Source organism: Thalassophryne amazonica, chromosome 4, assembly GCF_902500255.1.
Source record: "Thalassophryne amazonica chromosome 4, fThaAma1.1, whole genome shotgun sequence".
NCBI lineage: Eukaryota > Metazoa > Chordata > Actinopteri > Batrachoidiformes > Batrachoididae > Thalassophryne > Thalassophryne amazonica.
In genome coordinates this window covers 129,970,998-129,998,002 of record NC_047106.1, presented here as the reverse complement: position 1 = coordinate 129,998,002, position 27,005 = coordinate 129,970,998, and the positions used below count along the sequence as shown (strand labels likewise).

The 27,005-nt window shown below is 43.3% G+C and overlaps 1 protein-coding gene across 1 annotated transcript in view; it reads left to right on the top strand.

Moving 5' to 3' along the window:
* The first annotated feature begins 13,736 nt into the window (after positions 1-13,736).
* Positions 13,737-27,005, top strand: part of galnt17 (polypeptide N-acetylgalactosaminyltransferase 17) — a 193,463-nt gene continuing 180,194 nt past the window's right edge. Inside the window, exon 1 of the mRNA XM_034168557.1 lies at positions 13,737-14,576. Coding sequence (XP_034024448.1) covers positions 14,342-14,576 — 235 coding nt within the window. The 5' untranslated portion in view covers positions 13,737-14,341. The remainder of the gene's footprint in view (positions 14,577-27,005) is intronic.

The following is a 27,005-nucleotide window of genomic DNA, read 5'->3' as shown; positions in this document are numbered from 1 at the left end:
TGACTTAATATCAGGAAGCTAATGATAGCTGCCACACAAATGATAATACGTTTGCATATCAAATTACATCACACGTCACATGAATACAGCACACACACGTCATCAGAGAAGATCCTTCGGAGAATTATCCACACAATACGCCATGTTATTATATGGCTGTGTCGCTACGTGCGCTCTGATTGGCTGATTTCGGGTCTGATATTTTCACATATCAGACCGTTACTGTGACAGTTGTTCCGGGTCACGTATCAGATTCATTACTAACCAGAAAGCGAAAAAAACATGATTAGAAAAACCAAGTCGGACATGAACATACTGTTGGGAAAGTCTAAGACACGGACCCACAACAGGGGGCGTAAATGAACGGACAATAGAGATGCCAATGAATACAATTTAATATTGCAAATGTGCACTACAGGTCAAATACTGCTTTAGTCTGGCAATCAAAAGTTCCACAAGAAGGTGACGTGTGGGCAGGCCCGAGGATAGGAGACGCCTTATCCAGAGAAGAGCCGGGACCCACAAGGTTCCACCGCCAACGGAGACCTGCAACACACCGGAGCCGCCAAATCCCGAGTCCCCAGGTGGCCTCTGCTCCCAGCTGTCAGATCTGGTACTGCTGGCAGGAAAAACAAACAGGTTACGGTGGGTGTGTGTACACCCAACAACAGTCAGCAAAAATCACAGTTCCTTCCTGAGGGAAAAAATCCACCACTCCCAGAAAACAGGAACACTGAGAACGTGCAGTACCAACAGTATACTTAGCGATAAGGAAAGTGAGGAGTGGAAACGCCAACTCCTTCCAACTTCCACAAACCCAGCTCCAAGCTGCGAGTATACCAAAGGTTACGACTGCAAAAATCAGTAGCAATAATTGTGCGAATGGCACAAAGCGGCTGAGTAGGTTACCTGTGTGGTAAGCTGATAACTCGGCAGAGTAGTGGTGTCTCTTCCAGGCTTTTATGGAGAATGATGATGATGGCTGATTTCTGACAGCTGTCAGCTCCGGGCTCCTGTGAGGCGACTACGCCCTCTGGTGCCTGAAACCCGATGACAGGCAGAGCGCCATCTGGTGGTGATCCAGCAGTACCTCCTCTTCGGGCGGCCCACACAACAGGACCCCCCCCTCAACGGGCACCTCCTGGTGCCCGACCAGGCTTGTCGGGATGTCGCTGGTAGAACTCCGCCAGCAGGGCTGGATCCAGGATGAAGCTCCTCTTCACCCAGGAGCATTCTTCGGGTCCATAACCCTCCCAGTCCACCAGATATTGGAGACCCCAACCCCTCCCGCGAACATCCAGGAGCCTGTGGACTGTCCACGCGGCGTGGTGGACCAGGAGGTCTGCAGTCTCCTGGGCCGTCGGGAGCTTCGGGAGGGCCACGAAGTGGGCCGCCTTGGAGAACCGGTCCACTATCGTCAAGATGGTCGTCATACCCTGGGACGCAGGGAGACCCGTGACGAAGTCCAGGCCTATATGGGACCAGAGGCACCGGCAACGGCTGGAGGAGTCCTTTTTCCTGCTGGTGAACAGCCTTGTCCCTGGCGCAGATGGTGCAGGCCCGGACATACTCCCGGACATCGATTTGCAGTGACGCCCACCAGAAACACTGCCGGACCACTGCCACAGTCCTTCGCACCCCTGGATGGCAGGAGAGCTTGGAACCGTGACAGAAGTCCAGGACCGCAGCTCTTGCCTCTGGTGGGACGTACAGTCTGTTAGTTGGTCCATCGCCGAGGTCCGGGTGTCGCGTCAGGGCCTCCCTGACGATGTCTTCCACGTCCCACGTGAAGGTGGCGACGATAGTGGACTCCGGGATGATGGTGTCAGGTGGATCCGACAGCTCTGTTCTGACCTCCTCTTCATGCACCTGGGACAGTGCGTCAGACCGTTGGTTTTTGGTCCCGGGGCGGTATGTAATCCGGAAGTCAAAACGACCAAAGAACAGTGACCAACGGGCTTGCCTGTGGTTCAGACACTTAGCGGTCCGGATGTATTCCAGGTTCCGATGGTCAGTGAAAACCGTGAATGGTACCACAGCTCCCTCCAACAAGTGTCTCCACTCCTCCAGGGCCTCTTTCACCGCCAGGAGCTCCCGATTGCCGACGTCATAGTTCCGTTCTGCTGGGGTTAACCTGCGGGAAAAATAGGCACACGGGTGGAGGACCTTGTCGGACTCCACGCTCTGGGACAGCACGGCTCCTATCCCTGAGTCAGAGGCGTCCACTTCAACAACAAACTGGCGGTTAGGATCGGGCTGCACCAGAACTGGCGCAGTCGAGAACCAGCGTTTCAACTCCCTAAACGCGGCTTCGCACCGATCCGACCAGGTGAAGGGGACTTTTGGGGAGGTCAAGGCTGTCAGGGGACCAACCACCTGACTGTAACCCTTGATGAACCTCCTGTAGAAATTTGCGAAGCCGAGGAACTGTTGCAGCTTCCTACGGCTTGTCGGTTGGGGCCAATCTCTCACCGCCGCTACCTTGGCCGGATCAGGGGCAACGGAGTTGGAGGAGATGATGAACCCCAGGAAGGACAAAGTAGTACGGTGGAACTCGCACTTCTCGCCCTTCACAAACAGCCGGTTCTCCAACAACCGCTGCAGGACCTGATGTACATGCTTCACATGGGTCTCAGGATCCGGGGAGAAGATGAGGATATCGTCCAGGTATACGAAGATGAACCAATGCAGGAAGTCCCGCAAGACGTCATTTACCAAAGCTTGGAAGGTCACGGGGGCGTTAGTGAGGCCGAATGGCATGACCAGGTAATCAAAGTGACCTAACCGGGTGTTGAATGCCGTCTTCCATTCGTCTCCCTTCCGGATCCGAACCAGGTGATATGCATTTCTAAGATCCAACTTGGTGAACATTTTGGCTCCATGCAGGGGCATGAACACTGAATCCAACAGAGGCAACGGGTATCGATTGCGAACCGTAATCTCGTTCAGCCCTCTGTAATCAATGCATGGACGGAGTCCGCCGTCCTTCTTGCCCACAAAAAAGAAACCAGCACCTAACGGGGAGGAAGATTTCCGGATTAACCCGGCAGCTAAAGAGTCCCAGATGTAGGTCTCCATTGATTCGCGCTCAGGACGTGAGAGGTTGTACAGTCTGCTGGACGGAAACTCAGCGCCCGGAATCAAATCAATGGCACAATCATACGGTCGGTGTGGGGGAAGCGTGAGTGCCAGATCTTTGCTGAAAACGTCAGCAAGATCATGGTACTCAGCCGGCACCGCCGTAAGATTGGGGGGAACACGGACCTCCTCTTTAGCAATCGCACCGGGTGGGACCGAGGATCTTAAACACTCCCCGTGGCAGGTTTCGCTTCATTGAGCCACAACCCCAGTCGGCCAATAGAGCTGGGGATTGTGCTTACTAATCCATGGATAACCCAAAATGATTCTGGAGGTAGGTGTTACAAAAAACACAATCTCCTCCATGTGATTCCCAGACACAACCAGTGTTAAGGGCTGTGTCTGGTGTGTGATTAATGGAAGAAGGGTGCCATCTAGTGCCCGTGCCTTCAATGGTGAAGGAAGGGCCACTAGAGGGAGCCCTACCTCCTTAGCCCATCTACTATCCAGCAGATTCCCCTCTGACCCCGTGTCAATTAGTGCTGGGGCATGAAGGGTTAAATCCCCACAGAGGATCTTGACTGGGACTCGTGTGGATTTTCATGCGTTTCCCGCATGTGTGTTATGGCCCACCCTTAGCCCAGTCTCTAAGGGCGAGCGTTGGTGTTTAACCACTTGGGGCAATTCTTCTGCAAATGCTCACTCGAGCCGCAGATAAAACACTCTCCGCGGGCCAGCCTCCTTTGTCGGTTGGCTGATCTTATTTTCGCCCTGCTCGTGTCCATAGCTTCGTCAGCAGGGGGAGCTGTCGTCACGCGGAGCGCTTTGGAGTGTGGGGAAGGTGGCGCTGTTTCGGACCTGGAAAGGAGAGGGACGGCTCGTACCCGGCCACGCCCTTCGTCTCGCTCCCGTCGTCGTTCCTCTAATCGGTTGTCTAACCGTATAACGAGGTCGATAAGCCCGTCTAAATCCTGCGGCTCATCCTTAGCCACCAGGTGCTCCTTAAGGACCGGCGACAGTCCGTTTACAAAGGCGGCGCGGAGCGCTACCGTATTCCAGCTGGCTCTCGCTGCCACAATGCGGAAGTCGACTGCATACTCAGCGGTTCTCCGTCGCCCCTGTCGAATCGACAGCAGCAAGTTGGAAGCAGTTTCGCCTCGGTTCAGGTGATCGAACACCTGTCTGAACTCCCTCACAAACCCAGTGTATGTCGTTAGGAGCCGCGAATTCTGTTCCCAAAGCGCCGTAGCCCAGGTGCGTGCCTCACCTCGAAGCAAATTAACGACATAAGCCACCCGGCTGGAGTCTGACGCGTACATAACGGGACATTGTGCAAAGACGAGCGAGCACTGCATTAAGAAGTCCGCACACGTCTCGACACAACCTCCATACAGTTCCGGGGGGCTAATGTATGCTTCAGGGGATGGGGGGGGTTCGTTGAACGACCACTGGAGGTTCTCTGTTCAGCAACAGGTCCGCAGGAGGAGGAGCTGCAGCCGCGCCCTGTGCGCGTGCTTCCACCTGAATGGTGAGAGCCTCCATCCTATGATTGAGCTGTATATTCTGCTCGGTCACCAAATCCAGCCGAGCAGTGAGGGTGGTCAGTATTCGCTGCAACTCACCCATCATGTCTCCTGCTGGAGCCTGTGCACCTTGCATCTCCATTGATTGTTCAACGGATGGTATGTGCCCCTCAGAATCCATGACGTGTGGCCAAGTTATCCTGTTGGGAAAGTGTAAGACATGGACCCACAACAGGGGGAGTAAATGAACGGACAATAGAGATGCCATTGAATACAATTTAATATTGCAAATGTGCACTACAGGTCAAATACTGCTTTAGTCTGTCAGTCAAAAGTTCCACAAGAAGGTGACGTGTGGGCAGGCCTGAGGATAGGAGACACCTTATCCAGACAAGAGCCGGGACCCACAAGGTTCCACCGCCAACGGAGACCTGTAACACACCGGAGCTGCCAAATCCCGAGTCCCCAGGTGGCCTCTGCTCCCAGCTGTCAGATCTGGTACTGCTGGCAGGAAAAACAAACAGGTTACGGTGGGTGTGTGTACACCCAGCAACAGTCAGCAAAAATCACAGTTCCTTCCTGAGGGAAAAAATCCACCACTCCCAGAAAACAGGAACACTGAGAACGTGCAGTACCAACAGTATACTTAGCGATAAGGAAAGTGAGGAGTGGAAACGCCAACTCCTTCCAACTTCCACAAACCCAGCTCCAAGCTGCGAGTATACCAAAGGTTACGACTGCAAAAATCAGTAGCAATAATTGTGCAAATGGCACAAAGCAGCTGAGTAGGTTACCTGTGTGGTAAGCTGATAACTCGGCAGAGTAGTGGTGTCTCTTCCAGGCTTTTATGGAGAATGATGATGATGGCTGATTTCTGACAGCTGTCAGTTCTGGGCTCCCGGGGCTCCTGTGAGGCGACTACGCCTTCTGGTGCCTGAAACCTGACGACAGGCAGGGCGCCCTCTGGTGGTGAGCCAGCAGTACCTCCTCTTCGGGCGGCCCACACAACACATACTCCATAAATATCTAACAAGCATTGGAAAAACATATAGATTGAAAGCTTACGAGCTAACAACCAGACTATCTGTTAGCAAGTTCTTCATGGGGGTGAAGCGAGCAGGTCGGACTATGAGCCCAAAAGCCTCAGCAGCTTTAATATTCAGGTGATACTGCAAGTTTGTGTGTGTATATATATATATAATAAACAAATTATTAACCTCACTTGCTCGGTTAATAATCCTTTACTATTGAAGATATTTATCATTAAACACTCCAAAAAAAGACCGTCCTTCACAGTCGCTGCAGCCAGCAGCCTGAGCCTCTGGCCAAGTGTCATGTTAACACATGAAAAAAAAAACGAAAAATAAAAACGTGTGCTGTCACTCAAAGTGGCCACACCCTTCATGTTTTGGGATAACTGGGCAGCAGCACTTTCAAAGACGATGATAATAACCGTTGTTTTACCACCAATAAATGACCAAATCGCCAATGGCCAGTATATACAGTATTTTTCAAACAGGTAATTCTCTTAATAATATAATATGTTCACTGCATTTATTTATTTATTTATTTATTTGTCATTTGTATTATTTGTATTATGTCCAATGGGTGTTTCTGCTCATCTGTTTTAATTCAGGTACTTAAGTTGACCTGTGACTTGTGAAGCAACAGGCAAAAGTTGTTGTACGCACGAAAGTCATTCCAATTAGCTTTGTGTTAGGTTTTTAAGGACAACCTGTGTAGATTTACCTCAAATGTAGTGCAATGCTTGGAACTTAGAGAGGAAGGTTTGCAACCAACAGCGATGGCAAATGAGGCCTCATGAATCATTTGCTTGTTTTTCTCAGACCACTACATGGCAGCCCATTGCCAAAAAGGTTTCAAAGCACAATGCACTCCAGTTGGCTTTGAATAAGTTTTTGAAAAGAGACTGCCATCTAGCAGACTCAGAAAACACTGCAAATGCTTCATGAAGCTTCATGGCCATCAATAGTGTCCAAAGGAACCCCACTTTGAGTCACATTCAGACAAATAACTAAGGTCACTTGGGAAAGGTCATTAATCACCAATTTGCTCCTGGTGTGCAGTTGAGTGCCTTTGTGGCATCACTGTGTGAGTTTGCGTAAATGTGAGACATGGAAAGTACTACAGAAATACAGTCCATTTATTCTATAACATTTGACTTGGCAGTGAAACAACACACCAGCTGAATGTCAAATTAATTTGGGTCTTTTAAAAATGGGGATGTGGTCTAATTGATTTTAATATTATTGAGGTTGACAGACTGCACTACAGCTTCACAATCAGTATGTGCTTTCAGCTTTAATTTTCTACAATTCACAGCTGAAATATCTTTGTCAGTGTTCAAACAGATGGAACGAGCTGTTTGAGTACATGAATGTGTTTTTAGTTTATCACAATTTTAAACACAGGTGGGAAATGTTCCTCTAGACTTTCAGCTATTCACTACTGATGAATAAAAGTTAACTGCAAAAATGCTGCAGCTTTAATTTTATTGGTCGCAGTTGCAGGTTCGTACAATTTCACTGTCATCAATCGCTCTTGTTGCATGTCGCTATCACTGTTGAAGAGTTTTAATTTGAAGGTAGATTGCAGTGTTTCAATAGCAAAGTGGCTGGAACTTAAATGTTTCTTTTTTAATAACCTTGAACATAGCTATTAATATAATATAGCAATTAGACAAGCACATACTATGCATATTTGCATGTGCAGCATTCAAACATATAGGCTAGAAAACATTCAATTGTATACGATTTACTAGAGGCATAATATTATGAATCTGTATATACTGAAATATGTTCAAATGTCAAAGATTGATGCAATAAAATGTAATTTTTTTTAAAGCTGCTTTATTGTTTTCAATTGCTTGTGTCATCTGTCAAACTGGAGAAGTGTTTCATGAAGCAATTCACTTGCAACCAATTTTTGCACAAATTGCTTTCCACTGTAGGATAATTCTGCTGTTTGAGGTTTAGGGCTCAAAGGTCACGGGCATTCTTTAAGAGGTCCTCCTATTCTGCACTCTTTACCTGTATTAATTGCACCTGTTTGATCTTGTTACCTAAAAGACACCTGTCCACACAGTCAATCAATCACACTCCCACCTATCAACCATGGCCAAGACCAAAGAGCTGTCTATGGACACCAGGGACAAAACTGTAGACCTGCACAAGGCTGAGATGTACTACAGGACAATAGGCAAGCATCTTGGTGAGAAGGCAACAACTCTTTGTGTAATTATTAGAAAATGGAAGAAACACAAGGTCCCCCTGCTCATGACAGCACATGTCCAGGCCCGTTTGAAGTTCGTCTGGATGATCCAGAGGAGGCACAGGACTCTTACCCTAGTCCCTTAAACAAGGGTTTAAATATCATGATGGCTACGTATAAGAGGGGGTGGTCACTACCTGGCAAACCAAGGTGATGGACTCATAGCCTAGTCCCTTAAAGGAGGGTAGATCTCTGTAGATCTCTTATTTCCAACTTGTCCTGTGATTATGATGTTACATCCCCAAACCCTACCTTGGTAGGAAGGGATGTGATTGATGCTATACAGGACACTAAAGCTAGTAAATGTGGTAATAATAGATGTAAAACTTGCAAATACATAGTAGAAGAGAATAACTTCAGTAGTAACACCACATTTAGACAGTACAAGGTTTGCTCACATGAAACAGAAATGACATGCAACACAAAAAATATAATTTACTTGATTAGCTGCAAAAAATGTGGTATCCAATACGTAGGAGAAACTAGCCAAACCCTTAGGAGTAGAATGAACAACCATAGACAGAGGCTTAATAAAATGTGTGATTTATTTTTATACCAACACCTTTGCTCATGTGGTCATAGTGTAGATGACATAGATGTAATGCCTATAGAGGAAGTATTTTTGGAAGAGGGTGAATGCCTTAGCTTAGTTTCAAAATGATTAAAAGGGAGGAATATTGGTACAATCAACTAGCCACAATTTATCCATATGGGCTTAATGACAATATCAAAAAACGAGGTAATGTTTCTAAAAAAGATATTGAAAATATTGTTACATGGAAATACTTTAACGAAAAACAACGTAAGTTCAAAACGATCAGGTAAGCGTAATAGACAACATGCAACTACAAAGCCAGATTTAGAACTTAGATTAAAAGAACTAGTTAACAATCACAATAGACCTGGGTTAGTACATGAACTTATCACATTCATTTTTTTGGTTTTACAACGAAAACTTGGCATCCTAATAGCTTTAGCAAATACTATACGTCTATAACAAAAATGACCTATTTATATTCCTCTTGTCATAAATGATTTAGCTAGCTTTAGGTTAGGTTTGCAAAAAAAAAAAAAAAAACAGAAAAAGCTACAATAACCAAAGATAGCAATAAATCTTTCTGGAAAATTCATTTTCACAACAAAGGCATTGAAATGATCAAGCTATCACAGATTCTACATAGCAAACCAATTTAAAAAACTATACCAAATTTCATCAGTGATAACCTCGCCCCCGTTATTAGCTATTCATAACTAAATCTATAGCAGGTAAAGTTTTTAATTTCAAACAAAACATAAAAAAATTTAGATTTTGAAGTAGGTACTACAAACCTTAGCTGCGACTGCCGCTTGTCTAATTTCAAATACGAGCCTACAGGACATGTAATAACCGTAATCTTGGAATAATTGAGAACCGAAAGCTTAGAAAATTGCTTAGTAAAGCACCTTCATTTAGAAAACAAAATAATATTAACTGGGACACTAACCTCATAATGGTTAAAAAAGCCGTTATGGATTACAAAAAACATTGGGCTAAAAAAGAAAAAGTAGACACTAGAACATTGGATGAATGGGAAGGTAGAGAATAAGAAACAGTTCAAATTAAGATAGATAAACTTAGGAAAAAAAGAAAAATCGATACAAAAAACATGTACTGTCAGACAAGGTTTGCCTAGAATACCTAAATAACTTTCAAAGACGTTTTGTTTTAGTACCAGTAGATAAAGCCAGCAACAATATCCTAATAGTTTGCAAAAAATATTACCTAGATGTAGTTTTAAAGGAACTTACCACTAGTGAAGGGACTAGCCCACAAAGATATATATATATTATAACAGTCACATAGAAGATATTGTAACAAAACACCAAGAATGTATGACTAAATATAACATTAAAATTATTACCGTTATGAAACAATTACCATCCTTCTACTGGCTTCTAAAAATGCACAAAAATCCGATAGGTACAGTGAGGAAAATAAGTATTTGAACACCCTACGATTTTGCAAGTTCTCCCACTTAGAACTCATGGAGGGGTCTGAAATTTTCATCTTAGGTGCATGTCCACTGTGAGAGACACAATCTAAAATAAAAAATCAGGAAATCACAATGTATGATTTTTTTAATTTATTTGTATGTTACTGCTGCAAATAAGTATTTCAACACCTGTGAAAATCCATGTTAATATTTGGTTCAGTAGCCTTTGTTTGCAATTACAGAGGTCAAACGTTTCCTGTACTTTTTCCACCAGGTTTGCACACACTGCAGCAGGGATTTTGGTCCACTCCTCCATACAGATCTTCTCTAGATCTTTCAGGTATGCAGTTTCAGATTCCTCCAAAGATTTTCTATTGAGTTCAGGTCTGGAGACTGGCCAATGCTTCTTTGCATTGCGAGATTTTGGCAAACAACCTCCTTCCCTCAGTAAGAGCATTGAAGATGGGTCATGGCTGGGTCTTCCAGCATGACAATGACCCCAAACATGCAGCCAAGGCAACTAAGGAGGGGCTCCGTAAGAAGCATTTCAAGGTCCTGGAGTGGCCTGGCCAGTCTCCAGAGCTGAACTCAATAGAAAATCTTTGAAGGGAGCTGAAACTCCAAACCTGAAAGATTTGGAGAAGATCTGTATGGAGGAGTGGACCAAAATCCCTGGTGCAGTGTGTGAAAACTTGGTCAAGAACTACAGGAAACGTCTGACCTTTGTAATGGCAGACAAATGTTTCTGTACCAATTGTTAAGCTCTGTTTTTCTAGGGGGTCAAATACTTATTTCATGCAATAAAATACAAATTAATTGTTTAAAAATCATACAATGTGATTTTCTGGATTTTTTTTTTTTTTTTTAAGATTCTTTCTCTCACAGTTGAAGTGTACCTACAATAAAAATTACAGACCTCTCCATTCTTTGTAGGTGGGAAAACCTGCAAAATTGACAGGGGATCAAATACTTATTTCCCCCATTGTAGTATCAGTGAACTAGTCAAGAAAGCTTTTAGAATTAGAGGCTCTAAATGTGCGCTAAACTTGAAACAGTCCGTTTTCCGAATTGAGGCAATGTGAGTGTGTGGTAGCCACTGCAACTGGAGTCGCGCTGCTGCTAGCTTGGGGGGAACGGGGACCAGCCGCAGCTAAAACCGCAGAGCCCCCGGAGGGGAAAGGGGTGGCGTGAGCGATGGCCGGGATGAGGTGTGTGATGGGGAGCAGGATGCAACCACCCTTGCCGGAGTCCCAAGCAAAATACACACAGCAGGGACAGAATACGACATGTTGGACGGAGAATGTGCTCCCAACAAATGACAATGGACCAACACCATCCAGACGAACACAGCTGATATAATGTTTTGTTTTTATACCTTAGCCGTGACTGTACCTTTACAAAACTGATATGTTAAACAAGATTAGGGATCCATTTTGTGTGGAACTATTGTCCCTCCGTTAACAAAGATGGCCAAAGAAAAGTAGTTCGGCAAAACCTGGATCCGGTACAACGGATACGAAGGTTCTGGATCCACTTGTAAACCTGAGGATCCACATCTGGCCTAGGTACAGTAGTGTTCAGAATAATAGTAGTGCTATGTGACTAAAAAGATTAATCCAGGTTTTGAGTATATTTCTTATTGTTACATGGGAAACACGATACCAGTAGATTCAGTAGATTCTCACAAATCTAGCAAGACCAAGCATTCATGATATGCACACTCTTAAGGCTATATGAAATTGGGCTATTAGTAAAAAAAAAAAAGTAGAAAAGGGGGTGTTCACAATAATAGTAGTGTGGCATTCATTCAGTGAGTTTGTCAATTTTGTGGAACAAACAGGTGTGAATCAGGTGTCTCCTATGTAAGGATGAAGCCAGCACCTGTTAAACATGCTTTTCTCTTTGAAAGTCTGGGGAAAATGGGACGTTCAAGAACGTTCAGAAGAACAGCATAGTTTGATTAAAAAGTTGATTGGAGATGGGAAAACCTATACGCAGGTGCAAAAAATTATAGGCTGTTCATCTACAATGATCTCTAATGCTTTAAAATGGACAAAAAGAAACAGAGATGCATGGAAGAAAATAGAAAACAACCATCAAAATGGATAGAAGAATAACCAGAATGGCAAAGGCTCACCCATTGATCAGCTCCAGGATGATCAAAGACAGTCTGGAGTTACCTGTAAGTGCTGTGACAGAAGATGCCTGTGTGAAGCTAATTTATTTGCAAGAATCCCCCACAAAGTCCCTCTGTTAAATAAGACATGTGCAGAAGAGGTTACAATTTGCCAAAGAACACATCAACTGGCCTAAAGAGAAATGGAGGAATATTTTGTGGACTGATGAGAATAAAATTGTTCTTTTTGGGTCCAAGGGCCACAGACAGTTTGTGAGACGACCCCCAAACTCTGAATTCAAGCCACAGTTCACAGTGAAGACAGTGAAGCATGGTGGTGCAAGCATCATGATATGGGCATGTTTCTCCTACTATGGTGTTGGGCCTATATATCGCATACCAGGTATCATGGATCAGTTTGGATATGTCAAAATACTTGAAGAGGTCATGTTGCCTTATGCTGAAGAGGACATGCCCTTGAAATGGGTGTTTCAACAAGACAATGACCCCAAGCACACTAGTAAACGAGCAAAATCTTGGTTCAAAACCAACAAAATGAATGCCTCGCAGATGTGAAGAAATCATGAAAAACTGTGGTTATACAAATAAATACTAGTTTAGTGATTCACGGGATTGCTAAAAAAGCAGTTTGAACATAATAGTTTTGAGTTTGTAGCATCAACAGCAGATGCTACTATTATTGTGAACACCCCCTTTTCTACTTTTTTTTTTACTAATAGCCCAATTTCATAGCCTTAAGAGTGTGCATATCATGAATGCTTGGTCTTGTTGGATTTGTGAGAATCTACTTAATCTACTGGTACCTTGTTTCCCATGTAACAATAAGAAATATACTCAAAACCTGAATTAATCTTTTTAGTCACATAGCACTACTATTATTCTGAACACTACTGTACAATCTACACCACACGATGTGTGAGAGAGAAGCAGTGGCGGCTCCAGAGGATTTTTTCTGCAGGTGCTGTGGGGGAGCTTGGTATTTTTATGAGGGTGCTATGGGCTCGTGTGTCACCACAGCTCTCTACACCTGTCACATTCACAGGCATGCATACACATAGCACATTCTTATCTGCGACAGTCATTAATGATATACAGAATGACCAAAATCACAAACAAAGCTATGCTACTGTTCAGTACAAATATACACAGACCTCCACTTGTAGTCTATAGCCTCAGGAGAAAAAATGCCAACAGCAAGCAGAGAGAAAATCTTTCACCTACCATTGATGTCTTCATAACAGCACAATGTGTCTGTTGTGGTGGTTAAGAGCAAAAGCATTGCCATTTCCTGCATTTTGGAGCATATTTCACCACAAAATAGAAAAAAAAGTACTTTATAACCTGTTTGTATCCATTTAAACTTGTACCATCTTGAATGTGATGCTATGACAAGTAAAAAAAATTAAAAGGTCTGTGGCTAAAAAAGTGAACACCCTTGCTCCATCATGATCTGGTACACATGTATACAGCTGAGCCACTTGTTTCTGAATAGAGGGTTCAGAAAGCGCATTCAGTGTTTTTATTTTTTGTCCATGAATGGGGGGAGGGGTATCAAAATGTTCTATTTTGGTTTCATCTGACCACATGATATTCTCCCAGTCCTCTTCTGGATCATCCATATGCTCTCTGGCAACTTCAGACGGGCCTGGACACATACTGGCTTAAGCAGGGGGACACACCTGGCACTGCAGGATTTGAGTTTCTCTCTGCATAGTGTGTAGTGGGGGGGGGGGGCGTGCTGGTCCTGCGCGCGGCTCCGCGGAGGGATGCTGCATCCGCACCCGCATCTCACCGCGGTTCTTCGGTGACGGACGGATGGAGGACGATGTGCGAACACGCGGTGTGGGAGCACAGACGTGGCGTGCGCCTTCGCGAGCCTTCCCGTGCGTCCGTTAGGATTTCGTGTGCGCGCGTCACCGCCGACTTCTTCCAGACACGAAGGGATGGAAAAGGGGGAAGATCGTGTGATGACTGTTTATCTATAGGCGTGTTTTCGACACCAGCACATAACAGCATGCTGCCGCCTTTGTGCTCCATGTGCGTTATTTTAACACCAGATTACAGGTCAGTGGTGATCCGGATTAAAACCGAACCTTCACTGTTTTTCTCACGAGGATTCCACCAAAATAAAGAACCCTACTTGGTAAGAGGAGAAATAGTTTTTGGATTTTTTTTTTTTTTTTAATATCTGCTCAAACTTCTTGTGATTCTCTGCCAAAACCTCATTCATCCAACCTGCTAAATTTCCCCGCAGCTGTCAATCCTCAGTCTGTGACGCGCACACACACACGTCCCCGAGAGCGCGCCGGCGTCCCTGAGCCCCCACATCAGACTTTTTCATGGCTGTGGTCTCCAGACGATGGAAGATTTTACTGGTGTTCAACATATTTGCGTTTGGGGGATTCATCACTTTCTGGGCCAAGTGTAACAGTCGCAGCGTCCAAAGCATCGGTCCGGTGGTTCCGGTTGACTGGAAGAGGCCCCGGGCCAACGGGACGCACCCCGGCGCCGGCCAGGAGGAGGTGCTGAAGAGGCTGACCGTGCTGGAGGACGTGGTGTACAGACAGTTAAGCGGTAAGGAGCAATGCAACAGCTAAAGTAAAAAAGAAACAGTGTCAAGAAGTGAAACAGTCTGAGGTCTGCATGTACAGTTTGGTGCTTATAGAATCAGTTAATATCAGTAATATTGTCGGCCAAGATCACCAAACTTTAGAGGTGATTGGTCAAAGGTCAAGGTCATCAAAAATATAGCCACACTCAGCAGGGTTAAAGACATGCGCACTTGTCTAGGCAAGACCTCCCAACAGCAAGCACACACACACACACAAAGACTATTATAGAAATGATGAATGTTTATGAGTTCAATGGTACGAATATTTCATGAGGTGAAAGATGGAATGTTCCATTCAACGAGGCAAATGGTACATTCCATCTTTCACCAAATTAAATAGTCATTCCATTGAAAGAATGTAAAAACATTCATTATTTGTTTTATATAACTGCTAAAGTAGATCCTCGTCATTTGATATTTTATTCATTTATAAACAACGGAAAAGGGACAACAGAAAAGGAACTGATCTAAACTTAAATAAAAAATGTACTGAGAAAATACAATATTGTAAGCGTTTGGAATCTGAAGAAGCTATCACTGCCTTAAAACATGATTTACTTTTACAGAATTGGAATCCCATTTATGCAAAACAGGATGCTAACTTGGCATATTCAGAATTTGAAAACATATTTCTCTATATACAACAAAAATTGTCCAGTTATACAGTATAGTAATAAGAATAAATATAAAGCTCATCCATGGATAACTAAAGGTCTTCAAAAGGCTTGCAAGAAAAAAAAAATGCTATACAGAGAATTCATAAAAACTAAATCAAGAGAGGCAGAGATTAAATATAAGGTCTATAAAAATAAATGAACAACTATCATGTGGAATTGTAAAAAAATCATACTTTGGAAAAATGCTAAATGACAATAAAAACAACATAAAGGAAACATGGAAAATATTGAATATTATAACAAATAAATCCAAATCAAATAACTATCCAACATGTATTACGTATATGAACAAAGATGAATATGATATGAGTCAAGTAGAGGATAGTTTCATTAAGTTCTTTGCTAATGTTGGGCCAGATCTGGCAGCTGAAATTCCACACAGCCCATGGGAAAATCAGCAATTAATTGACAGAAATCTACACGCAATGTTTCTTGGTCCAGTAGATGAAAGGGAAATTATTAAGGTAATTAGTACATGTAAAGCAAAAAGTCATTGGATCATAATGAGGTACATATGTCCTTAGTAAAGCAAATAATTACTGAAATTGCAAAACCATTTGCATATATTTTTAATAAACCATTTCAAACTGGAATTGTTCTAAACAGTATGAAAGTGGCCAAAGTGATACCTTTACTTAAATCTGACAGCAAACACCTTTTTACAAATTACAGGCCTGTGTCTCTATTGTCACAATTTTCTAAGATATTGGAAAAGTTTTACAATAGCAGAGTGGATAAATTTATAGAACGACATAACTTGCTGGATGAAAGTCAATATGGTTTTAGAGCAGGTAGGTCCACTGCACTGGCATTGCTCGATTCAGTTGAAGAGATCAGTAGTCATGTAGACCAAAGGGAAATAGTAGTGGGTTTATTTATTGACCTGAGAAAGGCTTTTGATACAGTTGATCACAACATATTTCAAAAGATGGAACTGTACGGGATCAGAGGAGTAGCTTTGAACTGGATTAATAATTACTTACAAAACCGGAACAGTTTGTTAAACTTGGGGATTGCTGCTCTTCATATCTGGACATCATTCATGGGCTTCCTCAGGGTTCTGTTTTGGGACCAAAATTATTTATTTTGTACATTAATGACTTATGTAAGCTCGGATCTGTTTAAGGCAGTTCTGTTTGCAGATGATACAACCCTGTTTTGTTCAGGAGAAAATCTGCAGAAATTATTGTCCGATTTACATACTGGAATGATAAAGTTGACGTCTCGCACCGTGGGAAGTCCTTAAAGCTACAGTATCACCTCAAAATCTCTCATCAGCCGTTAAAATTTTCACCGAAAACCAGCTTAATTTTTCGAACTGTGTCCACTTCGATGTGTCTAACAGGTTTAGAAAAAATTTTGATCAAACAAAGCGCCAGTCTCTCAGCAACTTCTCAGACAAAGGAATTCCGACGAGGGGCTGGACGACTCCTCCCACAAGGAGTGCTCACAGGCGAATGACGTCACCGACAGGCGTGGAAAAACTCACGCATGCGCACGAGGGTTCAAGCATGTCTGACGTAAAAACATATGAATGAAATCCATATAGTTTTTGAAAAAAATAAAAAGGACCTATACTTTATTGACAGACCTCGTATATAGCTGTTATATATATATATATATATATATATATATATACGAGGTCTCTTAGATAATAAACCGACCCTTTTATTTTTTTTTAACTATATGGATTTGAATGACATGCGATTACACCAATCATGCTTGAACCCTCGTGCGCATGCGTGAGTTTTTTCACGCGTGTCGGTGACGTCATTTCCCTGTGGGCAGGCCTTGAGTGAGATGTGGTCCCGCCCTCTCGGCTGAATTCCTTTGTTTCACACGCTGCTCGAGACGGCGCGCGTTGCTTTATCAAAATTTTTTCTGGACCTGTGAGGAATATCCGAGTGGACACTATTCGAGAAATTAAGCTGGTTTTCTGTGAAAAGTTTAACGGCTGATGAGAGATTATGGGGTGTTTCTGTCGGTGTAAGGACTTCCCACGGAGCGGGACGTCCTGCAGCGCTTCCAGGCGCTGTCGTCGGCCTGTTTCGAGCTTAAAACATCCTAATTTAAGGCTTAATTCACCCAGGACATCGTGAGAGAACAGAGAAGATTCAGAAGAGGCCGGCATGAGGAATTTATGCGGACATTCCACTGTTTAAGGACATTTTTTTAATGAAAGACGTACGCGCAAATTCGCCGAGTCGTTTCCGTGACGACTCGGCAAATCTGTGTGCGCCGCGACAGGAAAAACACCTCTGTGTTGAAAACCATTTGTAGAATTCAGGCGGCTTTTAATGGCTTTCAACAAGTGAGTAACTGAGAAATTGTTTAACAGCTTGGGCATGTTCCAACTTGCCCGTTAAGATTTCCAACGGAGGTGTTTTTCCTGCCGCGACCCCCCGCGGTCGGGTCCAGCCCGACATGCGACTCTGCCCGCACGTTCTTTCATTACAAAATGACCGTTAACAATGGAATGTCCGAATAAACTCCTCATGCCGACTTCTTCTGAAAGTTCTCTGTTCTCTGACGACTTACTGCGTCAACAGAGCCTGAAATGTGGAAGTTTTCAACTTGAAACGGCGAGACGCTGCTGCCTCGAAGCGCAGATCGCCGTCAGGCGCCGTGGACCGTCCTTAAAGCGACACTACCAGACCAAAATCTCTCATCAGCCGTTAAAATTTTTACCGAAAACCAGCTGAATTTATTGAATGGTGTCCACTCAGTTGTGCCGTACAGTTTTGAAAAAATTTTTATCAAACAAAGCAACAGTCTCTGAGCCATTCCTAAACAATGAAAAAAATCGACGAGCGGGTGGACGACTCCTCACTCAAAGACTGCCCACAGGCGAATGACGTAACCGACAGGCGTGAAAAAACTCTCGCATGCCCACGAGGGTTCAAGCATGTCTGATGTAATCACACGTGATTCAAATCCATATGGTTTTTGAAAAAAATAATAAGGTCGGATACTTTTCTAATAGACCTCGTATATATGATTCTGTGAAGAGGAATTTCAGTTTATTGATTATTTTAAGATGCCTGTGTTTTGCTGTTCTGCTCACTTTGTTTTGTTGTGATAAGTAAAAGTTGCTGATGTAAAAGAGGTAGGTGTATATAAGCTTTGCTTCTACCTACACCCTTTCGGTTGCACGGGTTGACTGGCTGAGAAATCAGTTTTATTTATTTTGTTTTATTTTGTGCAAAGTTCTTTTCCTTGAAGTGAATAAACTTGAAACTTGAACTTACATTTTGGTGTGTACCATTGGTGCTTTGATGTCAACAGTCCAACACAAACTTTAAATAGGAGGCTAAAACTGTTCTCAGTCAACTTGGAAAAACAGAAAATTCTAAAATAATTTTGACAATGTAATCTGTGATGTCATGTCCTGATTTTGTTTTGTGTTCTTCCACACACACACAAAAAACTTTTTGTGCTTCCTCAGTCCAGTGAAAAATTGCCTCAGAAATATGTCCAGGTTTTCATCCTAACTTCATCCTCTTCATCCTAACAGCTCTTCATGCCTCTAGACGGTTTATGGTGTAGTGGATATGTGTTTGTTTATTTTGGGTGTGTCTTAGAAGAATTAGCACTGTCAATTAACTTGTTCAAATCATTGACCGTCAGCAAAACAAACTCCTCCATGTTTAGGTAAAGACTGCCCCCACTAATGTGTGTGTGGGCAGGGTTCGCAGCGTGCAATGGTACAAATCGTATGGAACCAAATTTGCCTCGCTAAATGCAACGCAACACAAATGGGACGAATAATCCATGCAACGTGACATACAAAGCACCAATCAAATGACAGCCGTTATGTATAACATTTATTCATGACTTTACATTTAAAGAAAGTGCGCTGTTTGAATCTCAGCACTAACCCATGTCTTTTTGCCATTTTGCCCACTATAAATTTTATAGTTTCTCATTATAGTCTTCTGGATGTACATGTCCTTCAGGTCTGCAAGTATAATTTGATATGAATGATTTATTGTGGGTAAAATTGCAAAAGGATGTTTGGGTTTAGTACTGTGGTTCAAATGGAGCAATTTCTTTAAAATTAAACTCATTAAAAAGTGTTATAGCCTGTGTGTGTGTGTGTGTGTGTGCGTGCCATTTATATGTAAATCTGACATACCAGGGCCCGGTTTCATAAAGCAATCTCATCTTGTTTAGTCAAATAAACTCACTTAGTTGACTACTATTTTGACATTAGTTGTTGTACAAAGTGTGTAGTCACCTCTGTGCTTGCTCTAGGGCAGGGGTGGCCAAGTTCGGTCCTCGAGAGCCACCTTCCTGACACTCTTAGTTGTCTCCCTGCTCAAACACACCTGAATCCAATGAAAGACTCGTTAGCAGACTTTTAATGAGCCTTTCTGACGGATAATGTTGGGTGACTAACCGTGGGCGACTAAATAAATTTAAAAGACTAAAAGTTTAGACTGCTTTAAGAAACTCGGTCCTAGTATTCAAATAAAAAAATTTAGCTGCTTAGTTAGCTGTTGTGATGTTAACTTGCAAAGAGATATGTGCTGCTATGAAACCCATTATTTTCAGTGGGAAGCCTGTCCAGAAGTTGGTGTTATGCCAAGTTCTGCCTGCCTCCTGGGAAATTTATGCACCTCGCGGGAATACTGTTAACCCCCAAAACATGAAGCAGCTGCAAATCGTGAATTATCCGCAAATCATTAATTGCAAATATCTCCCAAAATGTGAACGCAGGTCTCACAAAATGTGAATATCATTCATAATATATATATATATATATATATATACACACACACACACACACACACACAAAACCCCAATTCCAATGAAGTTGGGACGTTGTGTAAAGTGTAAATAAAAACAGAATACAATGATTTTTAAATCCTCTTCAACCTATGTTCAGTTGAACACATCACCAAGACAAGATATTTAATGTTCAAATTGATAAACTTTGTTTTTGTGCAAATATTTGTTCATTTTGAAATGGATGCCTGCAACATGTTTCTAAAAAGCTGGGACAGTGGTATGTTTACCACTGTGTTACATCATCTTTCCTTCTAACAACACTCAATAAGCATTTGGAAACTGAGGACACTAATTGTTGAAGCTTTGTAGGTGGAATTCTTTCCCATTCTTGCTTGATATACGACTTCAGTTGTTCAAAAGTCCAGGGTCTCCGTTGTTGTATTTTGCGTTCATAATGCACCACACATTTCGATGGGTAACAGGTCTGGACTGCAGGCAGGCCAGTCTAGTATCCACACTCTTTTACTATGAAGCCACGCTGTTGTAACACATTCAGAATGTGGCTTGGCATTGTCTTGCTGAAATAAGCAGGGACGTCCCTGAAAAAGACGTTGCTTGGATGGCAACATGTGTTGTTCCAAAACCTGGATGTACCTTTCAGCATTGATGGTGCCATCACAGATTTGTAAGTTGGCCATGTCATGGGCACTAACGCACCCCCATACCATCACAGATGCTGGCTTTTGAAGTTTGCGCTGGTAACAATCTGGATGGTCTTTTTCCTCTTTTGTCCAGAGGACACGACATCCATGATTTCCAAAAACAATTTGAAATGTGGACTCATCAGACCACAGTACACTTTTCCGCTTTGTATCTGTCCATTTCAAATGAGCTCGGGCCCAGAGAAGGTGGTGACGTTTCTGGATGTTGATGTTTGGCTTTGGCTTTGCATGGTAGAGTTTTAACTTGCACTTGTAGATGTAGTGGCGAACTGTGTTAACTGACAAAGGTTTTCTGAAGTGTTCCTGAGCCCACGCGCGAAGATGCTTTACACAATGATGTCAGTTTTTAATGCAGTGCCGCCTGAGGGATCAAAGGTCAAGGGCATTCAATGTTGGTTTTCAGCCTGGCTGCTTACGTGTAGAAAGTTCTCCAGATTCTCTGAATCTTCTGAATATATTATGGACTGTAGATGATGGAATCCCTAAATTCCTTGCAATTGAACATTGAGAAACATTGTTCTTAAACTGTTAACTGTTTTTTCATGGGGTTGTTCACAAAGTGCTGATACTCACCCCATCTTTGCTTGTGAACGGCTGAGCCTTTTGGGGATGCTCCTTTTATACCCAATCATGACACTCACCTGTTTCCAGTTAGGTGTTCTTTGAGCATTCATCAACTTTCCCAGTCTTTTGTTGCCCCGTCCCAACTTTTTGAAATGTGTTGCAGGCATCCATTTTAAAAAGAGCAAATATTTGCACAAAAACAATGAAGTTTATCAGTTTGAACATTAAATATCTTGTCTTTGTGGTGTGTTCAACTGAACATAGGTTTAAGAGGATTTGCAAATCATTGTATTCTGTTTACATTTTACGCAACGTCCCAACTTCATTGGAATTGGGGTTTTATATTATTTTCAGTTTAAGTAGTTTACACATTTCAGTTTACACATCAGTTACTGCAGGAAATCTTGATCACAAACCCTATCACTGCAAAAATAATTTTCTTTGGGGGGGGTCACTCAAGCCGGTGAGGTGAGCCCCGACCAGCTCTCGCTTCTGGTGTGACGCGCATGGCCGCGCCGGGCGTGTCCCACTCCCTGGACATTAGGAGGTGTAAGTTTGACTGGGATGGTCCACCTGTCAAACGGTAATGTAGGTGTCAAACTCAGGGAGGACAGAAACCTCCCCTGGAGACTCAAGTTAGAAAGATGTCCACAAATTCGAAGTTCACGTCTCAACAATCTTAAGAGAAACGTAGAAAAACAAACACTAGTTTCTATCCTCAGGAATGTAGACTATGAGCTACAACTTTATTTTTATCCATATGAGTTGTCCTCTAAGCTGGGAAAATAATATTGATCTGAACAAGCAGGCGGCTGTGAAACGGAAGCATAGGGACCGTCTACAAAGTGCAAAAATAAGACACCAGAAAAATATTCATTAAATTCAGATGTGGTTTCAACAGATTCACTGAACACATCAGTGGGGTCCTGCTGGTTATATTACAGCACTCAGTTTGGAAAAATGTAATTTTGGAAAAACTGTGAAGAATTTTGAATTGTTTAAATCTTCAGTAGTATCAATGTTATACAGTGTAGTGACACAAAATTTACACATCAGTGGTCTCCTTCTGGTTACTATTGCACTCAGTTTGGAAAAATGTGAAAAAATTGAATTGTAGTGATTTTTATCGGGAGGTCTGGGCGGCTTTGCATGAGCTGCTGCCCCCGCGACCCGACTCCAGATAAAGCGTAATAAAATGGATGGATGGATGGATAAGTCATACGAGGTCTGTTAGAAAAGTATCCGACCTTTTTATTTTTTTTTCAAAAACCATATGGATTTGAATCACATATGATTGCATCAGCCAAGCTTGAACCTTAGTGCGCATGCGTGAGTTTGTTCACGCCTGTTGGTTGCATCATTCCTCTGTGAGCAGGCTTTGTGTGAGCAGTGGTCCACCCCTCTCGTCGGATTTTTATTGCGAATAAATGTCTGAACGATTTGGAGCTTTGCTGCATCAATTTTTCCAGAAACTCTGAGAGACCTCTAGGTGGACACCATTCGGAAAATTCAGATGGCTTTCAGGGACAATTTTATGAGGATTACACAGATTAAGGAGTGCTCCAGCCGGTTTAAAGACCGCCCACAGCTGCTGAGAGCGCGCCGCGCTCCGAGCGCCGATCGACAGGCTGAATCAACCAGATCATTTCCAACGTGAAGGCTTTGTTGATCCGGGACGTCGTCTGACTTACACAAAAATGGCAGGAGACGTGGACATCAGTACTTTTTCGGCACATTCCTGGACATGCCAGAACATGTCCTGTGAGGCTTCATCATGGCGTTGCTTTGCGCCATGCGGCACCGCTGCGACGCGCGGAATTCCTCCGCTCCTCTTTCCATGACAAAAACTCCTGTAACAGTGGAATGTGCCATTCATTTCCAAACTGGACGCTGTGTTTTATCCAGGATGTCGTCTGACTAGCACAGGAATTGCAGAAGACGTGGACATCAGCACTTTTTCGGCACATTGAGACAGACGTGCGGAGGAATTCCGCGCATCGCAGCGGTGCCGTATGGCGCAAGGATACACCGTGATGAAGCCTCACAGGACATGTTCTGGCATGTCCAAGCTCATCCACAATTTCTCGGATAGTCACACGACTGAAAAGCCACCGAAAGCCGTCTGAAAGCCATCTCAAAGCCGTCCTGTGAGACCAATACGGAGGTGGTTTTGTGCCGTGCCATGAACGGCTCCGTGGCACGTCCCTCCGCTTTTCTTTCCATGAAAAAAACTCCTGTAACAGTGGAATGTGCTGAAAAAGTGCTGATGTTCACGTCTCCTGCCATTTTTGTGTAAGTCAGACGACGTCCCGGATCAACAAAGCCTTCACGTTGGAAATGATCTGGTTGATTCAGCCTGTCGATCGGCGCTCGGAGCGCAGCGCGCTCTCAGCAGCTGTGGGCGGTCTTTAAACCAGCTGGAGCACTCCTTAATCAAATCAAATCAAATCAATTTTATTTACATACCGCCAAATCACAACAAACAGTTGCCCCAAGGCGCTTTATATTGTAAGGCAAAAGCCATACAAACCCCAATGGTCAAAACGACCCCCTGTGAGCAAGCACTTGGCGACAGTGGGAAGGAAAAACTCCCTTTTAACAGGAAGAAACCTCCAGCAGAACCAGGCTGAGGGAGGGGCACTCTTCTGCTGGGACTGGTTGGGGCTGAGGGAGAGAACCAGGAAAAAGACATGCTGTGGAGGGGAGCAGAGATCAATCACTAATGATTAAATGCAGTGGTGCATACAGAGCAAAAAGAGAAAGAAACACTCAGTGCATCATGGGAAACCCCCAGCAGTCTAAGTCTATAGCAGCATAACTAAGGGATGGTTCAGGGTCACCTGATCCAGCCCTAACTATAAGCTTTAGAAAAAAGGAAAGTATTAAGCCTAATCTTAAAAGTAGAGAGGGTGTCTGTCTCCCTGATCCGAATTGGGAGCTGGTTCCACAGGAGAGGAGCCTGAAAGCTGAAGGCTCTGCCTCCCATTCTACTCTTACAAACCCTAGGAACTACAAGTAAGCCTGCAGTCTGAGAGCGAAGCGCTCTATTGGGGTGATATGGTACTATGAGGTCCCTAAGATAAGATTAGACCTGATTATTCAAAACCTTATAAGTAAGAAGAAGAATTTTAAATTCTATTCTAGAATTAACAGAAAGCCAATGAAGAGAGGCCAATATGGGTGAGATATGCTCTCCCCTTCTAGTCCCTGTCAGTACTCTAGCTGCAGCATTTTGAATTAACTGAAGGCTTTTCAGGGAACTTTTAGGACAACCTGATAATAATGAATTACAATAGTCCAGCCTAGAGGAAATAAATGCATGAATTAGTTTTTCAGCATCACTCTGAGACAAGATCTTTCTAATTTTAGAGATATTGCGCAAATGTAAAAAAGCAGTCCTACATATTTGTTTAATATGCACATTGAATGACATATCCTGATCAAAAATAACTCCAAGATTTCTCACAGTATTACTAGAGGTCAGGGTAATGCCATCCAGAGTAAGGATCTGGTTAGACACCATGTTTCTAAGATTTGTGGGGCCAAGTACAATAACTTCAGTTTTATGAGTTTAAAAGCAGGAAATTAGAGGTCATCCATGTCTTTATGTCTGTAAGACAATCCTGCAGTTTAGCTAATTGGTGTGTGTCCTCTGGCTTCATGGATAGATAAAACTGGGTATCATCTGCGTAACAATGAAAATTTAAGCAATGCATGCCTTGGGGCAACTGTTTGTTGTGATTTGGCGCTATATAAATAAAATTCATTTGATTTGATTTAATAATACTGCCTAAGGGAAGCATGTATAAAGTGAATAAAATTGGTCCTAGCACAGAACCTTGTGGAACTCCATAATTAACCTTAGTCTGTGAAGAAGATTCCCCATTTACATGAACAAATTGTAATCTATTAGATAAATATGATTCAAACCACCGCAGCGCAGTGCCTTTAATACCTATGGCATGCTCTAATCTCTGTAATAAAATTTTATGGTCAACAGTATCAAAAGCAGCACTGAGGTCCAACAGAACAAGCACAGAGATGAGTCCACTGTCTGAAGCTATAAGAAGATCATTTGTAACATTCAGTAATGCTGTTTCTGTACTATGATGAATTCTGAAACCTGACTGAAACTCTTCAAATAGACCATTCCTCTGCAGATGATCAGTTAGCTGTTTTACAACTACCCTTTCAAGAATTTTTGAGAGAAAAGGAAGGTTGGAGATTAATCTGTGTAATCTCCATAAAATTGTTCCTGAAAGCCATCTGAATTTTCCAAATGGTGTCCACCTGGAGGTCTCTCACAGTTTCTGGAAAAAAATTGATGCAGCAAAGCTCCAAATTCTTCAGACATTTTATTCGCAATAAAAATCCGACGAGAGGGGTGGACCACTGCTCACTCAAAGCCTGCTCACAGGCGAATGACGCAACCGACAGGTGTGAAAAAACTCACGCATACGCACGAAGGTTCAAGCTTGGCTGATGCAATCACACGTGATTCAAATCCATATGGTTTTTGAAAAAAATAAAAAGGTCGGATACTTTTCTAACAGACCTCGTAAGTCATAAAATTCACTAATTCACATTGACATTTAAAGACATAAAGGCACCACATGATGAATTTGTTTTTGTCAATAGGAAACATTTTAATTCCATCAATGTTCAAATCATGCCATGCCCCCTTTGGTTTTATGTGTGTGTGTGTGTGTGTGTGTGTGTGTGTGTGTGTGTGTGTGTGTGTGTGTGTGTGTGTGTGTGTGTGTGTGTGTGTGTGTGTGTGTGTGTGTGTGTGTGTGTGTGTGTCCTCCCTTGTCTGTCGTTTGTGCCGTCTATACCTTATGTGTGTGTTGTAATCTGTCCGCTGCCCATGTTTGGTCATTGGTCTCTGTCTTTGTGATCAGGGCTCTACTGGTGGTTGGCTCTCACTGCGGTATCACTTCCTGTTCCGGAGCACAGCGGTGTTTTTCTGTATCTGTTAGCTGTTTAATCTGCGCAGTTAGATTGATCTAGTTATCTAGATTACGATTTGTTTCCCAGTGTGATCTTTACGTGCCTTAACTAAAGCACTCCTTCTGCTGAATCGCCTCTAAATTATTTACACATTATTCACTTTGCGTGTTTTTAGGAATCCGCTAGCTTAGCGCAGCTACTAGCTCTTAGCCGATTTAGCATGGCGGCTTCTCCTGTCTCTCCCGCACTTTTCTGCTCTGGGTGTGAAATGTTTAGTTATTCCTCGGCCTCCTTTAGCAGTAACGGTACTTGTAATAAGTGTATCTTATTCGTAGCTTTGGAGACCAGGCTGGGCGAATTGGAGACTCGGCTCCGCACCGTGGAAAATTCTACAGCTAGCCAGGCCCCTGTAGTCGGTGCGGACCAAGGTAGCTTAGCCGCCGTTAGTTACCCCCTGGCAGATCCCGAGCAGCCGGGAAAGCAGGCTGACTGGGTGACTGTGAGGAGGAAGCGTAGTCCTAAACAGAAGACCCGTGTACACCGCCAACCCGTTCACATCTCTAACCGTTTTTCCCCACTCGACGACACACCCGCCGAGGATCAAACTCTGGTTATTGGCGACTCTGTTTTGCGAAATGTGAAGTTAGCGACACCAGCAACCATAGTCAATTGTCTTCCGGGGGCCAGTGCAGGTGACATTGAAGGAAATTTGAAACTGCTGGCTAAGGCTAAGCGTAAATTTGGTAAG